This window comes from Phyllobates terribilis, unplaced genomic scaffold, assembly GCF_046119375.1.
Source record: "Phyllobates terribilis strain yellow unplaced genomic scaffold, ASM4611937v1 Scaffold_3__8_contigs__length_932513732, whole genome shotgun sequence".
NCBI classification, from domain to species: domain Eukaryota; kingdom Metazoa; phylum Chordata; class Amphibia; order Anura; family Dendrobatidae; genus Phyllobates; species Phyllobates terribilis.
In genome coordinates, this window is record NW_027362763.1 from 203,635,905 (window position 1) to 203,656,656 (window position 20,752).

At 41.8% G+C, this 20,752-nt stretch overlaps 1 protein-coding gene across 3 annotated transcripts in view; it reads left to right on the forward strand.

Moving 5' to 3' along the window:
• The window catches only part of AGXT (alanine--glyoxylate aminotransferase), a 50,229-nt gene extending 31,789 nt beyond the window's left edge, over window positions 1–18,440 (forward strand). For all 3 annotated transcript variants that reach the window (XM_073674528.1, XM_073674527.1, XM_073674530.1), the window contains exons 6-11: window positions 2,116–2,200; window positions 2,606–2,701; window positions 6,788–6,857; window positions 9,297–9,392; window positions 12,364–12,492; window positions 18,165–18,440. In XM_073674528.1, the coding sequence (XP_073530629.1) occupies window positions 2,116–2,200; window positions 2,606–2,701; window positions 6,788–6,857; window positions 9,297–9,392; window positions 12,364–12,492; window positions 18,165–18,272 (584 nt within the window). In that variant the 3' untranslated portion in view covers window positions 18,273–18,440. The remainder of the gene's footprint in view (window positions 1–2,115; window positions 2,201–2,605; window positions 2,702–6,787; window positions 6,858–9,296; window positions 9,393–12,363; window positions 12,493–18,164) is intronic.
• Window positions 18,441–20,752: the final 2,312 nt, after the last annotated feature.

The window sequence follows — 20,752 nt, forward strand, 5'->3', positions numbered from 1 at the left end:
CGGTTCATTACTGCGAACTGAGCTGGCGAGAGAGTGCGCGGTCATTTGTGAACGTCGCACAGTGACTAGTCCAGCCCCTGAAATGAGTGTCACTGATGACTCTTTGCTTCAGAGAGGAGGCAGATCCTGCAGTAGTGACTGCAGTCTCTACCCCATTGATGACAGTTCATTTGAGTATCCCAGCATGCTCTGGGATTCTCAAACAAAGCGTCATAAAAAAGGAAGTAGGAAAAAGAAGAAAAGCTGTTAGTGTAGTTAGGGAAGGATATGGAATTTTTAATTTAAGTTTATTAGAAAATAGTTTAGACTGCGTCATTTAATAGAGGGATTCAGAATGACAATTAATTTGGATTTCGGACCACCCCTTTTAGGGAAACTGTAATTTTGACTTTTTGGATTTTATCATTGCACTGTACAGCTAAAGGGAATCCATGCAGCAGGTTCTTGCTATGTAATCAGAGAGCAGCATGATTCAGGGGCAGAAACACTGATTGCAACGATGTTTCACTTAATAGGCTTTATTATTGTTTTATCTGTGATTTATCAGCAAGAGATTATCACTAAAGGACTAGGTGTCTTGCACCTCATAGGATATACGTTCGGTTATAGAGCATTCTTGTATAATTATGATAGAGTGGCAGGCAGCGGCTTAGTGATTAGGATTGGGATCCTGGGTTCAAATCTCACCAAGGACAACATCTGCAAGGAGTTTGTATGTTCTCTGTGTTTGTGTGGGTTTCCTCAGGATTCTCCGGTTTCCTCCCACACTCCAAAGACATACTGATAGGGACTTTAGATTGTGAGTCCCAATGGGGACAGCGATGATGAATGATGTCTGTAAAAAGCTGTGAAATTTATGGTGCTATATAAGTGAATAAAATAAAGAGGTTTATATCCTCTGGCTATTTATGCTGAGGATTTTAATTTATGTTACTGGTTAGACTACAGCACAGACTACATTTTTTGCTCTTATTTTATTCCTGCTGCTCCTCTGAACATACATTTTTTTGTTTGGGCCTTTTTATATAGTGTAATTCTCCGTTGTTATCCGTGTACAATTTTTTTTACAGCAGCAGCTATTAATCTTTTACAGGACCATTTACAGTTACCTGTTACAGGATTGCAATGTATCCGTAAAAATCGGATACTATACTGTGGCTCTATATGGCATCCGATGTTTTTTTTTTACGCACCCATAGAATTGAATGGGTGAGTCTCATCTAATATACAGAAGAAACTGTTGCATGTCTCTATTTTTTTCTAGTATCTAAGGGGTAATATTTCTCCTTGCGGAGAGTGACATGTTAAGCACTCTCCGCAAGGAGAAATGTTACCCCTTAGATACCGGTCTGATGCCTCTCACCCAGCCAAATCAGAACTCACACTTTGCACTGACGAGGGGCAGTACCCCGAAACACAGTGTCTGCAAATTGAGATTCTGGTTCTGGTTTATATCCTAAGTCATGTGACAAGGCTCGTTAAAGGGTCACTATTGACTTTTAGGATTGATACTTCCTGTAGGTGGCACTAGAGTTCTGGTCCTCTTCCTCTCTGAAGAGACAATTGCCATATTTTTTTCTACACCCATATATTTGGTCAGTGAAAAGAAATCGCACAACTGCACAGCTCCATTGAATAACGTTGGTCTAAGTGTGGTCAATTTTTTCCACGGACAACACTCGGACAGAAAATATGGTCGTGTGAATGAGGCCTTACGAAGAGGGAATTGCTCACAGAGCAGACTACAGATGTGAACCCAGAGAATCCTGTGAGCCCCGCCCTCTTGGAAAAAAATTAGCACTAAATGAAAACGGCCATATCTCTAGAACCATATGGCGGAATGCAAAAAAAAAAAATAATCAGGGGAACAGCAGGCATAAAACAAGAGCAAAAACTGGACCATATTGACCTAGCGACGGATCCTCTTTAAATTATATAGACTGGTGTATGCAGTGATGTAGTGGAGGTTGGCTGTGTGCTCTTATAGTGCCACCTAAAGGACAGGCAGAGTTATTACACTATAGGACAGCAAGAATCCACAATACCACTCACATAGGATGATTTCCTTGGTGCTAGCCGAATGCACATCTGTTCTTTCCATTGTGTCTCTGATAGGAATTGACATCCTTTACTCTGGTTCTCAGAAGGTATTGAATGCTCCTCCGGGAACTGCACCCATCTCATTTAGCGAAGCTGCGAGGTAAGTGGTAAAACAAGCGGAGAGATATTGTTTTTAGATGTATTGTACAGGTTAGGCAATGGACCTTAAATAAAAAGTTTCCTTTAAATGTTCTGCAAAAAGAATGTATGGGTTGTAAACTGTAACATGAAGTGTATATGGATAAAAAGCTCAAATGTAGACTATTAGGCCATGTTCACACATTCAGTATTTGGTCAGTATTTGTAAGCCAAAATCAGGAGTGGAACAGTCAGAGGAAAAGTATAATAGAAACACGTCACCACTTCTGTATTTATCACCCACTCCTGGTTTTGGCTTACAAATACTGAGGTAAAATACTGACCAAATACAGACAGTGTGAACGTGGCCTAACTGTAACATTTCCTGCCGCTGCTAACAGAGATGTTGACTTGTTTTCTTGCACAGTAAGAAGATATTCAGTCGTAAGACAAAACCGCCATCTCTATACGTAGACCTGACCTGGCTTTCCAACTACTGGGGCTGTGATGGAAAGCCAAGAATGTAAGTTACAACCCAGTTTGCACCAGGTACCCTACACCAGCTGGATAAAACTATGATGAAAGCACTCTTTACAGTCATGGAATTCTGAGAACCCACAACCCATTGCCCTAACATAGTTGGTGGCAGAAGTGGCACTAAGTAAGACATTTCACTCAGCGACTGACCCTGAGTGCTGAGTGGAACCCACCAGCCCCTAAATAACCTAGGCCAAACCATCTCACGCTATTGTCACTTTAGCCATCAATTCAATTAACCCCTAGCTAACTTGGCTACTGCAGTGTTGGCATGACTTGATGGAATTGCTAATTTAAACAATTTTACTTGCTTATTTTTCATAAATCAATTTTACACACGAATATAACACATTAGAGAGATCAGCTTCTTTCCCTTCTGAACTGATTAATCATTTTCAAAATTCTCTGTTCACAGGTAAAAGCTGGCTTCAGTGAGTACAGATTTTCCCATTATTGAGATAGGAGATAACAGCTGGTGCTCATAAAGTTGTATGGAGAACTATACCTGTCGTTAGAGGAGAACTTGAAGCAGAATGTCTGTGTCTGTATCTAGCTCCTCCTCTCCACTCTCCATAAAATGTTAAAAGCACCAACTGGCATCTCCTATCTCAGTAATAGGAAAATCTTCACTAAAATCAAAATTTCCCCCTGAATTAAGAATGGAAGATCAGTCCAGGCAGAGAAAGAAGCAGATTTCTCTGATAAGATATTGTCACTCCCCCTTTCCCTAGTTGTTGGAGCCCAACAAGTAGGGAAAGGGGGAGTGGAGACACCTATACAGATCTACCATCACCCTGACTCCCCTATCGTCCCTAAATAGGTTCCCCACCTATCGCCGAGCAGGAAACCTAATCCCTGAATGTTCTTAGAGCTAGGCCCTAGGTAGGGAGGGGACGGGGTGAGCACTAGTCAGGCCCCACTGTAACTAAAGACAACAAGGTAAACAAGCAAAGGGGATACACTTAGCTTGGGAAGACACCAGAGAGACCACGGCAAATGTCCTCCATGGGAACTCCAAGAAGAAACTAGCCGACTACTAGTACTCAAAACCAGGACAGAGGAACATAGAACTATCACCGGCGACTCTCTGGAGACACTGAGAGTTTTCTCTTAAACAGTTTTTGTTAGATGTTTTCATATATAACATACAAAAAAAATAACAAGTGTCCACGCAGGGACAAGGAAAAGCAAAAATAGCAAAACAGTCAAATAGAACAGTAAGACAATCAAGTAAAACATAACTGCCTTCATGAGTCAAATTCACTCAAAAAACATTGATTGATTGTCCAGAACATTGTCATAATGCTGTCTTGAGTATTACAGCTGTGCTCAAAAGTTTACATACCCTGGCCGAATTTTTCCTTTCTTGGCCTTGTCCCAGAGAATATGAATGATAACAAAAAAACTTTTTCTACACTCATGGTTATTGGTTGGGTGAAGCCATTTATTGTCAAACTACTGTGTTTTCTCTTTTTATATCTTAATGGCAACCAAAAACATCCAAATGACCCTGATCAAAAGTTCACATACCCCAGTTCTTAATACCGTGCACTGCCCCTTCTATCATCAATGACAGCTTGAAGTCTTTTGTGGTAGTTGTGGATGAGGTTCTTTATTTTCTCAGATAGTAAAGCTGCCAATTCCTCTTGTCAAAAAGCCTCCAGTTCCTGTAAATTCCTGGGCTGTCTAGCATGAACTGCGCGCTTGAGATCTCCCCAGAGTGGCTTAATGATATTGAGGTCAGGAGACTGAGATGCCCACCTCAGAACCTTCACTTTTTTCTGCTGTAGCCAATGATAGGTCGACTTGGCCTTGTGTTTTGGATCGTTGTCATGTTGGAACGTCCAAGTACGTCCCATGCGCAGCTTCCGGGCTGAAGAGTGCAAATTTGCCTCCAGTATTTGCTGATAACGTGCTGCATTCATCTTTCCTTCAACTTTTACCAAGTTTCCTGTGCCTTTGTAGCTCACACATCCCCAAAACATCAGCGATCCACCTCCGTGCTTTACTATAGGAATGGTGTTCCTTTCATCATAGGCCTTGTTGACCTCTCTCCAAATGTAACGTTTATGGTTGTGGCCAAAAAGTTCAATTTTGGTCTCATCACTCCAAATTACCTTGTTCCAGAAGTTTTGAGGCTTGTCTCTGTGCTGTTTGACGTATTGTAGGTAAGATAATTTGTGGCATTTGCGCAGTAATGGCTTTCTTCTGGCGACTCGACCATGCAGCCCATTTTTCTTTACGTGCCTCCTTATTGTGCATCTTGAAACAGCAACACTTCTAGTTTTCAGAGAGTCCTGAATTTCAGCTGATGTTATTTGTGGGTTTTTCTTTGCATCCCGAACAATTTTCCTGGCAGTTGTGGCCGAAATCTTTGTTGGTCTACCTGACCGTGGTTTGGTTTTTACAGAGCCCCTGATTTTCCATTTGTTAATCATAGTTTGAACGCTGCTGACTGGCATTATCAATTCCTTTGATATTTTTTTTGTATTCCTTTCCTGTGTTATACAGTTAAACTACCTTTTCCCATAGATCCGTTGACAATTCTTTTGCTTCCCCATGACTCACAATCCAGAAACGTCAGTGGCTGGATGAAAGATGCAAGGGTCTGTCTGGATCCAAGAAACTCACTCAACTTTTATGCACACACACTGATTGCAAGCAAACAGGTCACAGGTGAGGATGCTACCTTTAGTAGCCATTCAAACCCATTTGTGTCAAATTCTGTGCATGTTATTACGCCAAAATCACCAGGGTATGTCAACTTTTGATCAGGGTCATTTGGATGTTTTTGGTTGTCATTAAGATTTAAAAAAAGAGAACACAGTAGTTTGACAATAAATGGCTTCACCCAACCAATAACCATGAGTGAAGAAAAAGTTTTTTGTTATCATTCATATTCTCTGAAACAAGGCCAAGAAAGGAAAAATTCTGCCGGGGTGTGTAAACTTTTGAGCACAACTGTATATTCCTTATCATCATAAACATCCAAGAAACAAAATAAAATGAAAAGAGAAAAGAAAAAAAGAGTGTAGAGTAATTAATAGAAAAAAAAAGAAAAGGGGGATAGGCGGAGATAGGAGGGGTCTGGTTAAGAGGACGGAAGAGGAAAAAAAAAAAAAAAAGGGGGAGAGGGGGGGAACTGAGGGGTGAAGTATGAGGAGAGTCTCGCATCTCCAGCAGAGGTCAGATACCAGTGGGTAGATCTTATGAAGGTGTGCTGGACATCTGTACCACCTAGTTAAAAGTTTAAAGTTCGTTTCCTGAGACCTACAAGCCAGGGGAAGCTTGTGCGCACAGAAAAAAAGCTCTTTTCTATTGCTCAGGAGAAAACTCTAGCCCAATCTCCCATTCCCAATCCAAGGCAAACCATGGTTTATTCTCAGCTCTCTCTGACATAAGAATTGAGTATACCTGTGAGACTGGACACTGAGAGTTTTTAACTACTAAGCAATGGTGTGTCAATTAGCAGCAAAAGGTGGAAGTCACTGCTGGGTCCTAAAGGGAGAAGAATATCACTACACTAAAGAGATGAGAGGATCAAGAAGTCGTCTGCAATGCCAAACGCAGTGACCTTCTACAGCCGGATGCAAAATGACTGTCTGTCACACTTGATACACCCGTGACATATTCACAGTATTACAAAGTCTCTTATTTTGATGTGTACTGTTGATTTATGAACTGAAAATTAAAACGACGCTTACTTTATAAGAAAAGTTAACTAGATTGACTTGTGTCTTTTTTTGTTTGCTAAATAAGTAGGTGGTACAGTAACTCCAGAGCCATATTTGGCAGAATAAAAGGATCCCAATAGGGAGACACCATTAGTAAAGAAGAGAGAACCTGCATGACCAAAACTATCCTCTGATTTGGTTTACTAAGTTTGGAATGTTGTTAGATATAAATTGTGAGGTCTTTACATACAGCAGCCTATATCTCTGCTTCCTGAACACTTGCCTCATTACTGCACCATCTGATATGTGAACTAAAGTCAAACTTTATAGTGACAGATGCTTTTATAAATATGTGCCAAATTTATATTGAATGAATTGTAAAGGCTGCTGTTTTTCAGATACCATCACACAGGACCAGTGACCAACTTCTACACCCTGAGGGAAGGACTGGCAATCCTGGCTGAGAAGGTAATATTAAAAACTTATATATAATGGTGCATAATCATCATAACTGTAGTTATCGTGTTCACACCACAGAAAGGCTTTCTTGTTTGTGATGCATGTCTGGTGTATGTGCCATTGAAGGTCACGGTGTTGAGACCCCCACCAGTTACTGTCTTCGGATTTGCTGTGCCTTTCTCAGAAAAGCAAGGTTAATTGTGTACTGACACTTAAGAGTAAATTCACACATGGTGTTTTTTCAGCTTTTTTTTTCTGCATCCAAAACCATCACTCTTGGCAGGAAAAACTCCAAAGTGAGAATAAAACATAGCTATGTGTTTTCAGACAGATTACATATGTAATTTGTCTACAGTACAAGTTAATAAAGTCAGTTTTATTTACCAAAAATGCTGCAAAAAAAGCAGAAAAAATTTTACACTGTGTTTTTTCAGCAAGTTTGCAGTTTCTCATTACCTTAAAGCCTCATTCAGACGTCAGTTTTTCTCACATGATAAAAATGGACCGATTACTTTGATCAGAGTGTGATCCGAGCGACATCAGTTTTTCTCTAACGTGGAGAAAAAAAAAAGTTTCTACACCTTCTCCCTTTTTACAGTTTGTGAAAATCAGACCACAATCAGAATTCATCCGAGTGTGGTCCTATTTTTTTCACGCACCCATAGACTTGCATTGTCTATCGGACATGTCTCTGTGATTTTCGGCGGACTGCTCGGTCTGCAAAAAATCACAGACATGCGAGTGGCCCCATTGACCATCAGAGGTATGAGTGTTATCCGTGAAAACCACAGATAGCACTCGTATGCAAAAATTGGGGATTTGAATAAGGCAGTAATGGATAAAAACGCTGAATGAATTGATGGATTTACAAAAACGCTGCAGCGCTAAAATTCAGTCAGAAATAAAAAAGCAGCATGTGGATTAGATTTCTGAAATCTCATTGCTTTTGCTGGGACTCTAAAATGCAGCTTCTTTTCCACCAAAAAAAAGTTACAAAAATGCCACATGTAAACATACCCTTAAACTTCTGTCAGCCTGTATACCGCTAACCCTGTCAACATCAAATCATTAAAGTTTTCAAAATCTCTGCTTGCAGTCATTCAGCAAGAGCCTTAGCCGCAGGTCACTATCCAATCCATCCTACACTCAGGTGATCACCATATAACAGGGATGTCAAAATTAAACACTCAGAGGGCCAAAATCAAAAACTTGGACAAAGTCGCGAACCAACCAGTATGCAGTATAATGGGCCAGACATAGTCCTCCTTACAGAATAATGGGCCCAACATAGTCCTCCATACAGAATGATGGGCCCCAACATAGTCCTCCATACAGAATAATGGGCCCCACATAGTCCTCCATACAGAATAATGGGCCCCACATAGTCCTCCTTACAGAATAATGGGCCCAACATAGTCCTCCATACAGAATGATGGGCCCCAACATAGTCCTCCATATAGAATAATGGGCCCCACATAGTCCTCCATACAGAATAATGGGCCCCACATAGTCCTCCATACAGAATAATGGGCCCCATATAGTCCTCCATACAGAATAATGGGCCCCATATAGTCCTCCATACAGAATAATAGGCCCCCATATTCCTCCATACAGAATAATAGGCCCCCATAGTCCTCCATACAGAATAATGGGACCCCACATAGTCCTCCATACAGAATAATGGGCCCCACATAGTCCTCCATACATATTAATGGGCCCCACATAGCCCTCCATACAAAATAATACGCTCCACATAGTCCTCCATACAGAATAATGGGCCCCACATAGTCCTCCATACAGAATAATGGGCCCCACATAGTCCTCCATACAGAATAATGACCCCACATAGTCCTCCATACAGAATAATGGGCCCCTCATAGTCCTCCATACAGAATAATGACCCCACATAGCCCTCCATACAGAATAATACGCTCCACATAGTCCTCCATACAGAATAATGGGCCCCACATAGTCCTCCATACAGAATAATGGGCCCACATAGTCCTCCATACAGTATAATGGGCCCCACATAGTCCTCCATACAGTATTATGGGCCCCATATAGTCCTCCATACAGAATAATGGCCCCACACAGGGGTGGTGATTCTGGTGTCGGGGGACAAATATAACCACCCTGCGGGCCAGATTTGGCCCACGGGCCGGAGTTTGACATGTATGCCATACAAGAACAGATTTTGTATCCCCTGGGATTAAACAATGTTACCATGAATGACAGAAAGCAGAGATCTTATTTTAGTATACTTAAAAATTGTATACATTTTTTTAATGTATCCAGAATAACACTAATGTAATCAGCAAGAAAAAGTGCACAGCATCCTACACATAAGATGCTGAGGATTTTCTACTTCGGCACAATCCCTTTTATCTGTAGGAGCTCGATATTGATTGAACAATGTGGTGCTGCATATTAATTTGTGCCTATTTCCAGGGTCTAGAGCTCTCTTGGGAAATCCACCGTGAGAATGCGCTGAAACTTTACAAAGGATTAGAAGATCTAGGACTAAAACTTTTTGTGAAGGATCCAGTAAGTGATACCATGTAACCTTTTCTCTAAAGTCTTTACACTCAATGTACTTGCTGTGAGTGAAAATGAAAGAAATGAACACATTTGGGTAGCAAATTTTATTATATAATCGACTGTTATAACACTTCACTAACTACAGAAATTCTGAACATCTAGTCGCGTGATTGATGGCAAAATCTAAAATACCTCACAGAATTCACTAAAACTGACCATGTACACTAGTTGGGGAAGCGACTTATTCCTCAAAGAATAGCAGAACTCCCAGAAGGACAAAAGGAGCAGCTTGTAGAAGTCCAAAGTGACAATTTCCCCCACATTTCTGGTGAGGGTCAGTCTAGGATGTTGTATATATTATCCACCCACATTAATCTAATGTCTATTGCCAGGCTAAGGAAATATGGAAGTAAAGAAATAAATGTGATTTCTACATATTAAATAATTATACTGGTTTAAAGGGGTTGTCTGGCCTTAGGCTACAAGTCTGCAGTCACTCTATGTGACTGCAGAGTTGTCAATGCTCACATTGTGCGCTGTGAGGATTCTCCGGTGCCGGGAAGTCATGCAACTGCAAGTAGGAGAATTGCATATTTCCGGCCACATTCCAACTAGATGTGTCCTACCTGCTACATAATTGCAGTCACGCACCTGCCACCGGCACCTGAAAATCCTCACAGCCTAAGGGAGCTTTCACACTGCTTTTCAGCACCTATTCTTTAGTCCCGTCTGCGCATACGCCCGAATCTCTTTTGTGGGGGATTCGGGCATAAGCTCCGACGGTACCAATAAACAGCTACCGAAATGCAGTGTGAAAGCACCCTAAGGCCAGTCAACCCCTTTAACCTGTTACTTCTGTGAAGGTAAAGTGATCTTTCCATCTTAGTAACTGATGGCATATTGCTAGGACACACTATCACCTAATTATTGATCATGGCCCTACTTTAGAGACCCCATATGGTTCGTTTATCATCAGAATTGGTGGGAGTCCCTGAGGTCGGGCCCCGCTTATTAACCGATGCCTTATCCCTACTATGTTTATCAAAAAATTATTAAAGGGCTTTTCCACTTTTACAAAAGTAGTTCCATAAATGATAGAACTTGTGTCAAATAACAAATCAGATAGTACTCGCCCTCCTCAGGTCCGGAACCGAATCTACGCTGCTGTTTCTTTCTCAGTGCTTTGGCTACAGCAGTGGCGTCACATTAACAGATCACATCAACAATGCCAATTGCCAATCATTGGGCTCAACTGCTCGACACATAAAGAGCACATAAATTACTTGGCTCAGTGATTGGCTGCAGCAGTGGTGTACACTGTTAACATGATGTCCCTGCTGCAGACAAAACAGAGACAGAAACAGTGGCAGAGACCCGGAGCTAGACCAGGGGAGGGTGAGCACTATCAGATTTTGTTATTTTACAAGAGATCTATCGTTTGGGGACCACTTTTTTTTAAAGTGGAAAATCTATTTAAGCTTTATGAATGCAAGACTGGACAATTCATTTAAAAGATATTTTATGCTGAGCGCATTCATAAACCTTGTAATGTTAAAAAAGAAATCTAAAAATTGGTGTTTATGACACAAAGATTTTACATATTGACAATTGAGCACATCCGACTGATCATTAGAAGAGCTAGACATCATCTGAATGTAAGCAGTAAAATCAAACTGTATCCACAAGGCCTCACAACAAAATTCTGGATCATTGCAATGTTCAACTGCACCAGCTTTTTGTCATAACTAATTTTCTTAAAGGGGTTATTCCCAAAAGGAATAGTGGATACCTTATTGACCGCTGGGGATCCAACCACTGGCATACCCAGCAATCTTGAGAATGGGACCCTGGAACCCAAGAATCGGGCTGCGAATGGGGCGGAGGTGAGCATGCTTGACCTCCACTCCATGCATTGTCTATGAGACTGGCAGAAATAGTGGAGCGCTGTACTTGGTTTTCTCCGTCTATCCCATAGACAATGAATGGAGAGGAGGTCGAGCATGTGCACCTCAGCTCCATTCAAACGGGGCCTCTGTTGAGGCTGGTTCTCGGAATTGCTGATAGTCCCAGTGGTCACACCCCAGAGTTTGGTCAATTATCCCCTATTCCATGGGGTATATCTTCACCTGTGATTAGTGGTAAAATCACAGCATTCCTATGATGAACAATGGCCGGTATTCTTGTAATTGCCACATAATGTCTCCATAAAGGGAAACAAAGTTGAGTAACAGTATTGAGTAACAGATGACCACCTCTCAGGTGCTGCCAATCACAGCTCAGCAGCTGATCTAGCAGTCTACCAGTCTCAGAGGCTGCCAAGCTGTGACTGGTAGCATTCTGAGGAAATGCACAGTTGCAATACAAGTAGAGATTTCACATACTGCACTCCAAAAAGAAACAAATGTAAATATCTCTGCAGTGAAGCGACATTGAGCAAAACAGAGCGGCAGAATCAGGGGAGACAAGTGATTTTTATATGGTCTTTGTTGAGCAACTGACAAGTGCAGTTTAATTACAATTCTCTAATCAAATCCGCGATGGGTCCACACTTTCAGTCAAAAACATAAAACACTTGAAAACAAAGAAGACTGTACATAGATTGATTTCCATTTCGCTTTTACAAATTCCAGTAACTTATTTATGGATGATGCCATATTTCATGTCATTTCACATAGCTTTGACAATTACTAGTAATGATTATTTTGTGACTTGACACTTCTACACAAGCTGGCTAGTGAAATGTGGCGCTAATATGGCATAAAAATCTTCTGCTGTTCCATTATATGTTCATAAGTTCAAAAGGAAATTGGTGTTCTGTTACCTAACAGCTCAGCTTAGCTTTTGTTTGCTAAGCGACTTTTCTATTAGTTGACACCATTTACCAAGTTTGAACATGCCCCAAATTGACCATGTAAGAAATATTATTTGCTGCTCTGCTAGCTATAGCTTGTCAGTATTAACAATGTATTCTTTACAGGCTCTACGACTCCCCACTGTGACAACAATCTGCGTCCCCGAGGGATATGACTGGAAAGATATCACCACATATATAATGAAGAATCATAGCATTGAAATCAGCGGGGGGCTGGGGCCCTCTACTGGAAAGGTATTACCAGATATTAAATGAAGGAATTAGTTGTCCCACAATCACAACTGAGCACCTGTAGAATATGTGATAAGTGTCTTATGACAAGAGTGGGAGTCCTACGTCACTAGATTACACAGAGCAACAGTCGCCACAGAACCCACTAACAATAATTTAAAAGTAAACTTTAAGGGGGTTTTCCACAAAAAAAAGTGGTCGCCAAATGATATAACCTGTGTAAAATATCAAAATCAGAAAGAACTCACCTTGCTCAGGTCCAGCACCAGATCTCGATCATTGCTTTCGTCTCAAAGTTTCAGTGAAAATGAAATCAACAGGTCACATCACCACTGCAGCCAATCTCTGGGCTCAACGGCTCTTCCAATGAAGAAAGTACAAGACACTGAGCTCAGTGATTGGCTACAGTGGCGATGTGCGCTGTTGAAGTAACGTCACTGCTGCAGCCAAAACACTGGCACAGAAACAGTGGCAGAGACCTGGCGCTTGACCCAGGGAGGCTCAGTACTATCCGATAGTGTGTCATCTACATCAGAGCCGCTGAGTTCAGTGATTGGATGCAGCGGTGATGTGAGCCGTCAACGTGACTTCACCATCAAACACTGAGAGAGAAGCAGCACTTTAATAATGAGGGGTCTCAAGCAGTAAACAACTACATAGCATTCAGTGATTTTTTATCATGCTGTTGGACATCATGTAATTCCTAATTGTCCCATGATGTCACGACACTGTTGTTTGATATCCCGAGTCTAGGGGCTCCTTTGCTATCCCTAAAGCTAGGGGCGCCCTAGCTATCCCTGCTCCCCGGATTACGTCTAATGGTGAAGATGCCAGGGCAACGTTCCTTGCTGAGCTCCTGAATCAACCCTTATCTGTTTCTTCCCCCACCCAGGGAAGTGGGGAGAAGTGGTGTAAAAGAATACACAAACCAGACTAACCAGGGAAGTCGTACAGGGATAAATGAAAATACTAATCATACAAATATGCACTCACAAAAAAACAGAGTGGCACACTGGGAAATAAAGGAAGGAAAAAACAATTAGGAGAGTATGAGGATATGCACACAGACAAATCACCAAGCAACAGTCTTTAGAATACCACACCAAATGCCTCCTCAAACAACCAGCTCCTCCTACTCCAGCACCAAGCAGTAGGAAAACTAACACTGGCAATCCGTCATTGACAAAGGCAAGTATATATAGCAGAGGGGAGTGGCTAACACTGAACAGCTGAGACCATCAAAGCAGGAATGCTTCAAAAACTCTCAACTGAACAGATTAACACCTGCACTGCAAACAGAAACCTGCACTGTTTAATATGATGGTGAAATGCTTCTAATCAGTGCAGGAGTACGTGAAATCGGTCTTTTAGCACCTCTCTGTTGCGGGAGGGAGCTGCAGGACAGTGAGGCCGCTAGCTGGGTGACAGTTAGAAGGGGGGGTAGAGGGAAGAGTGCCAGGGAGGCTAGTCCTGATCTGGCTCACCCCAATAAGTTTGCAAACTTGGCAGATGAGGGGGGTGATGGTACAGGGGTAGCACTGCTGCAGCAAGGCATGTCCCCTGAAAGCCGGAGGAGTGTCAGCTCCAGTAAGGAGGGAAATAGGAGAGCAGGGCAGGCCAGGCAGGTGCTGGTAGTGGGGGACTCAATTATTAGGGGACCAGATAGGGCAATCTGTCACAAAGACAGGGATCGTCGAACAGTGTGCTGCCTACCTGGTGTTCGAGTCCGGCACATCGCTGATCGGGTTGACAGATTACTGGGAGGGGCTGGTGAGGACCAAGCGGTCATGGTGCACATTGGCACAAATGACAAAAGTTAGAGGTAGGTGGGAGGTCCTTAAAGATGATTTCAGGGAATTAGGCTGCAAGCTGAAAGCAAGGACCTCCAAGGTGGTATTCTCTGAAATACTACCGGTACCACGTGCCAAGCCAGAGAGGCAACGGGAGATTAGGGAGATAAATAAGTGGCTCAAGAACTGGTGTGGAAGGAGGGATTTGGGTTCCTGGAGAACTGGGCCGACTTCTCAGTTGGCTACAGACTCTACACTAGGGACCGGCTGCACCTCAATGGGGAGGGTGCAGCTGTGCTGGGGGAGAAAATGGCTAGAAGGTTGGAGGAGTGTTTAAACTAGGGATTGGGCGGGGAAGGTATTCATTTTATAGGTGGGGAAGATAGTGCAGATAGTGACCTGGGCACAAATAAAGAAATTGGTTTGGGGTTAGAACAGTTAATAAAGTAAGAAGGAATAGGGGTACAGAGAGATACATAAAATGCATGTACACTAATGCCAGAAGCCTCACCAACAAAATGGAGGAATTAGAATTAATTTTGTTGGAAAATAATTATGACATGGTGGGGATATCTGGGACATGGCTGGTCGAGAGCCATGACTGGGCAGTTAATTTACAGGGCTATAGTCTGTTCAGAAATGACCGTGCAAACTAGCGAGGGGGGGGGGTGTTTATTTGTAAAATCATCCTTAAAACCCATCTTGCGGGAGGATATATGTGAATCTAATGGAAATGTAGAGTCCCTGTGGGTGGAGATAAGGGGAGGGGGAAAAAATAATAAATTACTGATAGGGGTTTGTTATAAGTCTCCAAAAATATTGGAAGCAGCTGAGAATATCCTCATAAAGCAAATAGATGAAGCAGCGACTCAAGGAGAAGTCATTATTATGGGGGACTTCAACTACCCTGAAATACATTGGGGGACAGAAACCTGTAGTTCAAGCAAGGGTAATAGGTTTTTGACAACTATGAGAGACAATTACCTTTCACAACTGGTTCAGGACCCAACAAGAAGGGGGGCACTGCTAGACCTAATATTAACCAATAGGCCATACCGCATATCAAATATACGAGTTGGGGGTCACTTGGGTAATAGTGATCACAAAATAATATTTTTTCATGTAACCTTTAATAAGATGTGTAGTAGAGGGGTTACAAGGACACTAAACTTCAGGAAGGCAAATTTTCAACGGTGGAGAGATGATCTTAGTGCAATAAACTGGGACGATATCCTGAGACATAAGGCTACACAAAGCAAATGAGAGACATTTATTAGCATCCTGAATAGGACCTGTGCACAATATATACCCTATCGGAATAAACATGCTAGAAATAGGAGGAAACCACTATGGCTAAATAGAGCTGTAAGGGGCGCAATAAGTGACAAAAAGAAAGCATTTAGAGAACTAAAGCAAGTAGGTAGTGATGAGGCATTAAATAAATATAGAAAATTAAATAAATTCTGTAAAAACCAAATCAAGGCAGCAAAGATTGAGGCAGAGAGAATCATTGCCAGAGAAAGTAAAAATAACCCCAAAATATTCTTTAACTACATAAATAGTAAAAAACTAAAAAATGATAGTGTTGGCCCCCTTAAAAATAGTCTGGGTGAAATGGTGGATGAGGATGAGGAAAAAGCCAATATGCTAAATGATTTTCAACCGTATTTACACAAGAAAATCGCATGACAGAAAACATGATTATTGTTAACAAAAATTCTCCATTAAATGTCACTTGCTTAACCCAGAAGGAAGTACGGCGGAGTCTAAAAATCACTAAAGTTGACAAATCCCCGGGCCCGGATGGGATACACCCGCGAGTACTGCAGGAATTAAGTAACGTCATAGATAGACCATTATTTTTAATCTTTAAAGATTCCATAGTAACAGGGTCTGTACCACAGGACTGGCGTATAGCAAATGTGGTGCCAATATTCAAAAAGGGGACAAAAACTGAATTTGGAAATTATAGTCCAGTAAGCTTAACCTCTACTGTGGGTAAAATCCTGGAGGGTTTCCTAAGAGATGCTATACTAGAGTATCTGAAGAAGAATAATCTCATGACCCAATATCAACATGGGTTTACGAGGGACCGTTCCTGTCAAACTAATCTGATCAGTTTTTATGAGGAGGCAAGTTCCAGACTGGACCAAGGAAATGCAGTGGATGTTGTGTATATGGACTTTTCAAAAGCTTTTGGTAAGGTTCCACACAAAAGGTTAATACATAAAATGAGAACAATGGGGATAGGGGAAAATATATGTATGTGGGTTAAGAATTGTCTCAGTGATAGGAAACAAAGGATGGTTATTAATGGAAAACACTCAGACTGGGTCTCAGTTAACAGTGGGGTACCACAGGGGTCAGTATTGGGCCCGCTTCTTTTTAACATATTTATTAATGACCTTGTAGGGGGCATACAGAGTAATATTTCAAAATTTGCAGATGACACTAAACTCTGCAGGGTAATCAATACAGAGGAGGACAATTTTATATTACAGGAGGATCTATGTAAAGTAGAAGCTTTGGCTGATAAATGGCAAATGAGCTTTAATGGGGATAAATGTAAGGTAATGCACTTGGACAGAGGAAATAAAATGTATAATTATATGCTTAATTGTAAAACACTGGGCAAAACTGTCACTGAAAAAGACCTGGGTGTATTGGTGGACGACAAGCTCACGTTTAGTGGCCAGTGTCAGGCAGCTGCTGCAAAGGCAAATAAAATAATGGGATGCATTAAAAGAGGCATAGATGGTCATGAGGAGAACATAATTTTACCTCTATACAAGTCACTAGTGCGACCACACTTAGAATACTGTGTACAGTTCTGGTCTCCGGTGTATAAGAAAGACATAGCTGAACTAGAGCGGGTGCAGAGAAGAGCGACCAAGGTTATTAGGGGACTGGGGGGTCTGCAATACCAAGACAGGTTATTACACTTGGGGTTATTTACTGTGGAAAAAAGAAGGCTTAGGGGTGATCTTATTACTATGTACAAGTATATGAGGGGACAGTCCAAAGACCTTTCTACTGATCTTTTTACTCTGAGGCCTGAGACGGGGACAAGGGGGCATCTTCTACGTCTGGAGGAAAGAAGGTTTAATCATAATCACAGACGGGGATTCTTTACTGTAAGAGCAGTGAGACTATGGAACTCTCTGCCGCATGATGTTGTAATGAGGGATTCACTATTAAAATTTAAGAAGGGCATGGATGCCTTTCTAGAAAAGTATAATATTACAGGTTATATATACTAGATTCCTTGATAGGGCGTTGATCCAGGGAACTAGTCTGATTGTCGCATTGAGTTGGGAAGGATTTTTTTTCCCCAATGTGGAGCTTAGTGTTTGCCACATGGTTTTTTTTTGCCTTCCTCTGGATCAACATGTTAGGCTATGGGTTGAACTAGATGGACTTAGTCTTCCTTCAACCGTAAAAACTATGTTACTATGTTACATGATCAGTTAGCAACTGCTCCCCCCCCCACCTACCTGCAATCTGATTATTATTTGGGGGTCTGTCATAAATCAGGTTCAGCCGTATTTCGCAGTCTGTATATGGACTGCAATGCCCAGACTGACCGTAGGTCTCCTGACATTAACTAATAGCCTGATATGTGTCTATGAGGCTGTATGTTCTGGTCGAGAGACTCATATTCATCCTGGGCATAGGGGATCATATATGAACCGTGAAATATGCCCACCTGAACCTGCCATATAGAAAAGAATCATCCAAACTGGCTCACTTCTTCAAAGTCTTAGTCTATGTTATACACCAGAGTTTTGTAACCTATCAGAGACAAAATATTTGCATGGCACTGCCTAACTTTCAATGATAACCTGTGCATCTACCTAATTCCCTCAATCTGCTCCCACATTGCAGGTTCTTCGGATCGGTCTTATGGGATACAACTCAACAAAAACAAATGTAGATCGTGTCTTGAACGCTCTGCGCGATGCTCTGCAGCGCTGCCCCAAAAACAAAATGTAAAAGCTCGGTACTGTACAGCTGACAAAGAAACTCACTGCATTAATGAAGCATCAAGATTTTTCACCTCCTTCACATTGTTACAATGCAGATATCTGTAATGGGACCTTATATATAACACATGTGATCATTTCTATCAAATGTACCTGAATAAAGACATTTACACTGTGATTACTGCCATCATTCAGAGTATGATCTCTGTTCTGGAACAGTATGTGAGCCCCTTGGCAGCGCTGTACTTCTTGTCAAAGCTATGGACGCCACAGGGCAACCCCAATGTAAGACAATGGGGTCCATAAGTCACTGGCAGTATCGTCTATACCATGGATTTGACACTGCATTTGGACTTCCATTATAAACAGGAGCCATGATGCAGATACAGGAAAAATATATCTGTACCGTGTTAGCCAGTAGATAGAAAAGTATTAAGATTTGAGAGTCCTTAGGGGTTGATAGCTTTTAATGGGTAACTGAAAAGATGGTAACAAATAGCAGCTTTCTAGACTACGCAGGTCTCTTCATCAGGCATAGTATAACACAAAATCTGAAGAGTCACGTAGTTATACACAACAGGGCATAGAATAGTGCAGTAATAAGACGAGTAACGTGAAGCAGAACTATCAACATGGGACGGGGAGAACCAGTTGTGGCAGTAAATATTGGATTAGTTCATCGCCACACAATTAAAGAAGGAAGAATAGATCTAACTGTGGCCAAACATTTTTGTAGCACTAATCACAGCATCATGGACATAAAATTGCTGATATTGAAAGGTAACTTTCAGAGAGGAGCTTTAATATGTTAGTTATACATAGATTGGCTATCTTAGCTTGCACCTGTTCACACTTGTCTTTTTCTGTTTGGAAGTGCTGGTCAGCCATATTTATAGTATATGCCTTCTGACTGAGCACTCCTCCCATCAGCTTCTTTTAAATAGAGCTTGACCCTTCCTGCCCATATAATTGTAGGCTTTTAGCCCGAGAGAGGCATCGTGTTAGGTTTAGGGTCCCAACAAAGCCTGGTCGCTGGTAGTTGGGCTCACATGAATTGGGCAATTTATGAGCTAACTACCTTCATTTTTTAACTTATTTTCTACAATAGTAACACAGTTCCAGTAAATGTGTACATATTATAGCGTTATTTGTTAGTTATATATACAGTGGCTCTCTTAGCTTGCACTTGTCCGCACCTGTTTTTCTGTTTGAAAGTGCCGTTCAGTTTTATGATATTTGAAAGGTAACTTCACATCCCAGAGAGACAGAAGAGTCTGGGAGTACAAACTTATGATGACCTTTAACACATTCAAAACAGGAATGAATGTGTCACATGGATTTATGTCTTTTTACATCAATTTAAGGAATGTGCTCCTCAGACCAGTTGGAGACACCACAACCCTGGACCAGACCTCAGTCACAGCACAATAAAACTTTCACCCTCCTTGTCCATGGTGCAGTCATATGAATAAGCCCTTAGGATTTCTTCACACCGGAATTAAAAGTTCTGGCAGCAGTTGATTCACTTATGACAGCAAGGACAGGGCGGGCAATATGCAGCACTATTAATGCTGTAAAAATGATGGACCCCAAGGAGGAACATCTGATAGCTCTCATAGTCAGTGGGTCACATGAAACTAATATGTTGCATCCTGTATGGCGCAGCTTCTTTACTGGAGTCCCACATGAATCCACTCCAGACTTGCCACTGTCAAGTCAAAAAGTTGCAAAAAATAAATTTTGGGAACAAGCTTCCAAATCCTTTTCACAACTGCTTTAAAATCAAAACAGCTCTAGAGGAAAAAAGAAAAGCCTAAGGGTATGTGCACACGTAGTCTTTTTGGAGCGGAAACTGAGCAGAAACTGAGAGAAAACTCTCCAAATTATTGTGAAAAACTCAAAACTCCTCAAAAGTTTGAAATTTCTGTTTAGTTCCCCTTCCGAAAACTTTGTAAAAAAGGAACAAAACTTTGTGCACATACTGTAAAATAAAAAAGACTGAATCTTCTTGAAAAGGGTGGATTTACCCCAGCCAATGGCCCCATTAAACAACCGCTGGTCTCGTGCATCAGCAGTGGTTTATTAGGCCATTTACATGGGCCGACCGCACCTCTCCTGTGCACAGAACAATCACTCCTAGGTTATTCTGTACACCTGGGCTGTCATTGTTGTCTGCAGCACAGGTTTGGTTTACACGGGACGATGTGGTGCCGTGAATGATCAGTTTTAAAAGCGTACCTACACTGATTATAGTGTAAATCTGCAGCACGGACCGGCCAAAATCTGTGCTGCAGTAAACTAAGCAGCGCCCTGCTCGTCACTTAGCTACTGTATCATCGTCACTGTGGGAGCGAGCCCCAGAAGACGCTATTATGCTCACTCCCGCACTGAAATGGCGGCCTAGCACCAGGAGAAGGGCGCTGCTTAGTGAATCGTAGTGGAGCACAGACTGCAGGTGGTTCGTGCTGCGGGTTATCAGCAGAAATCACT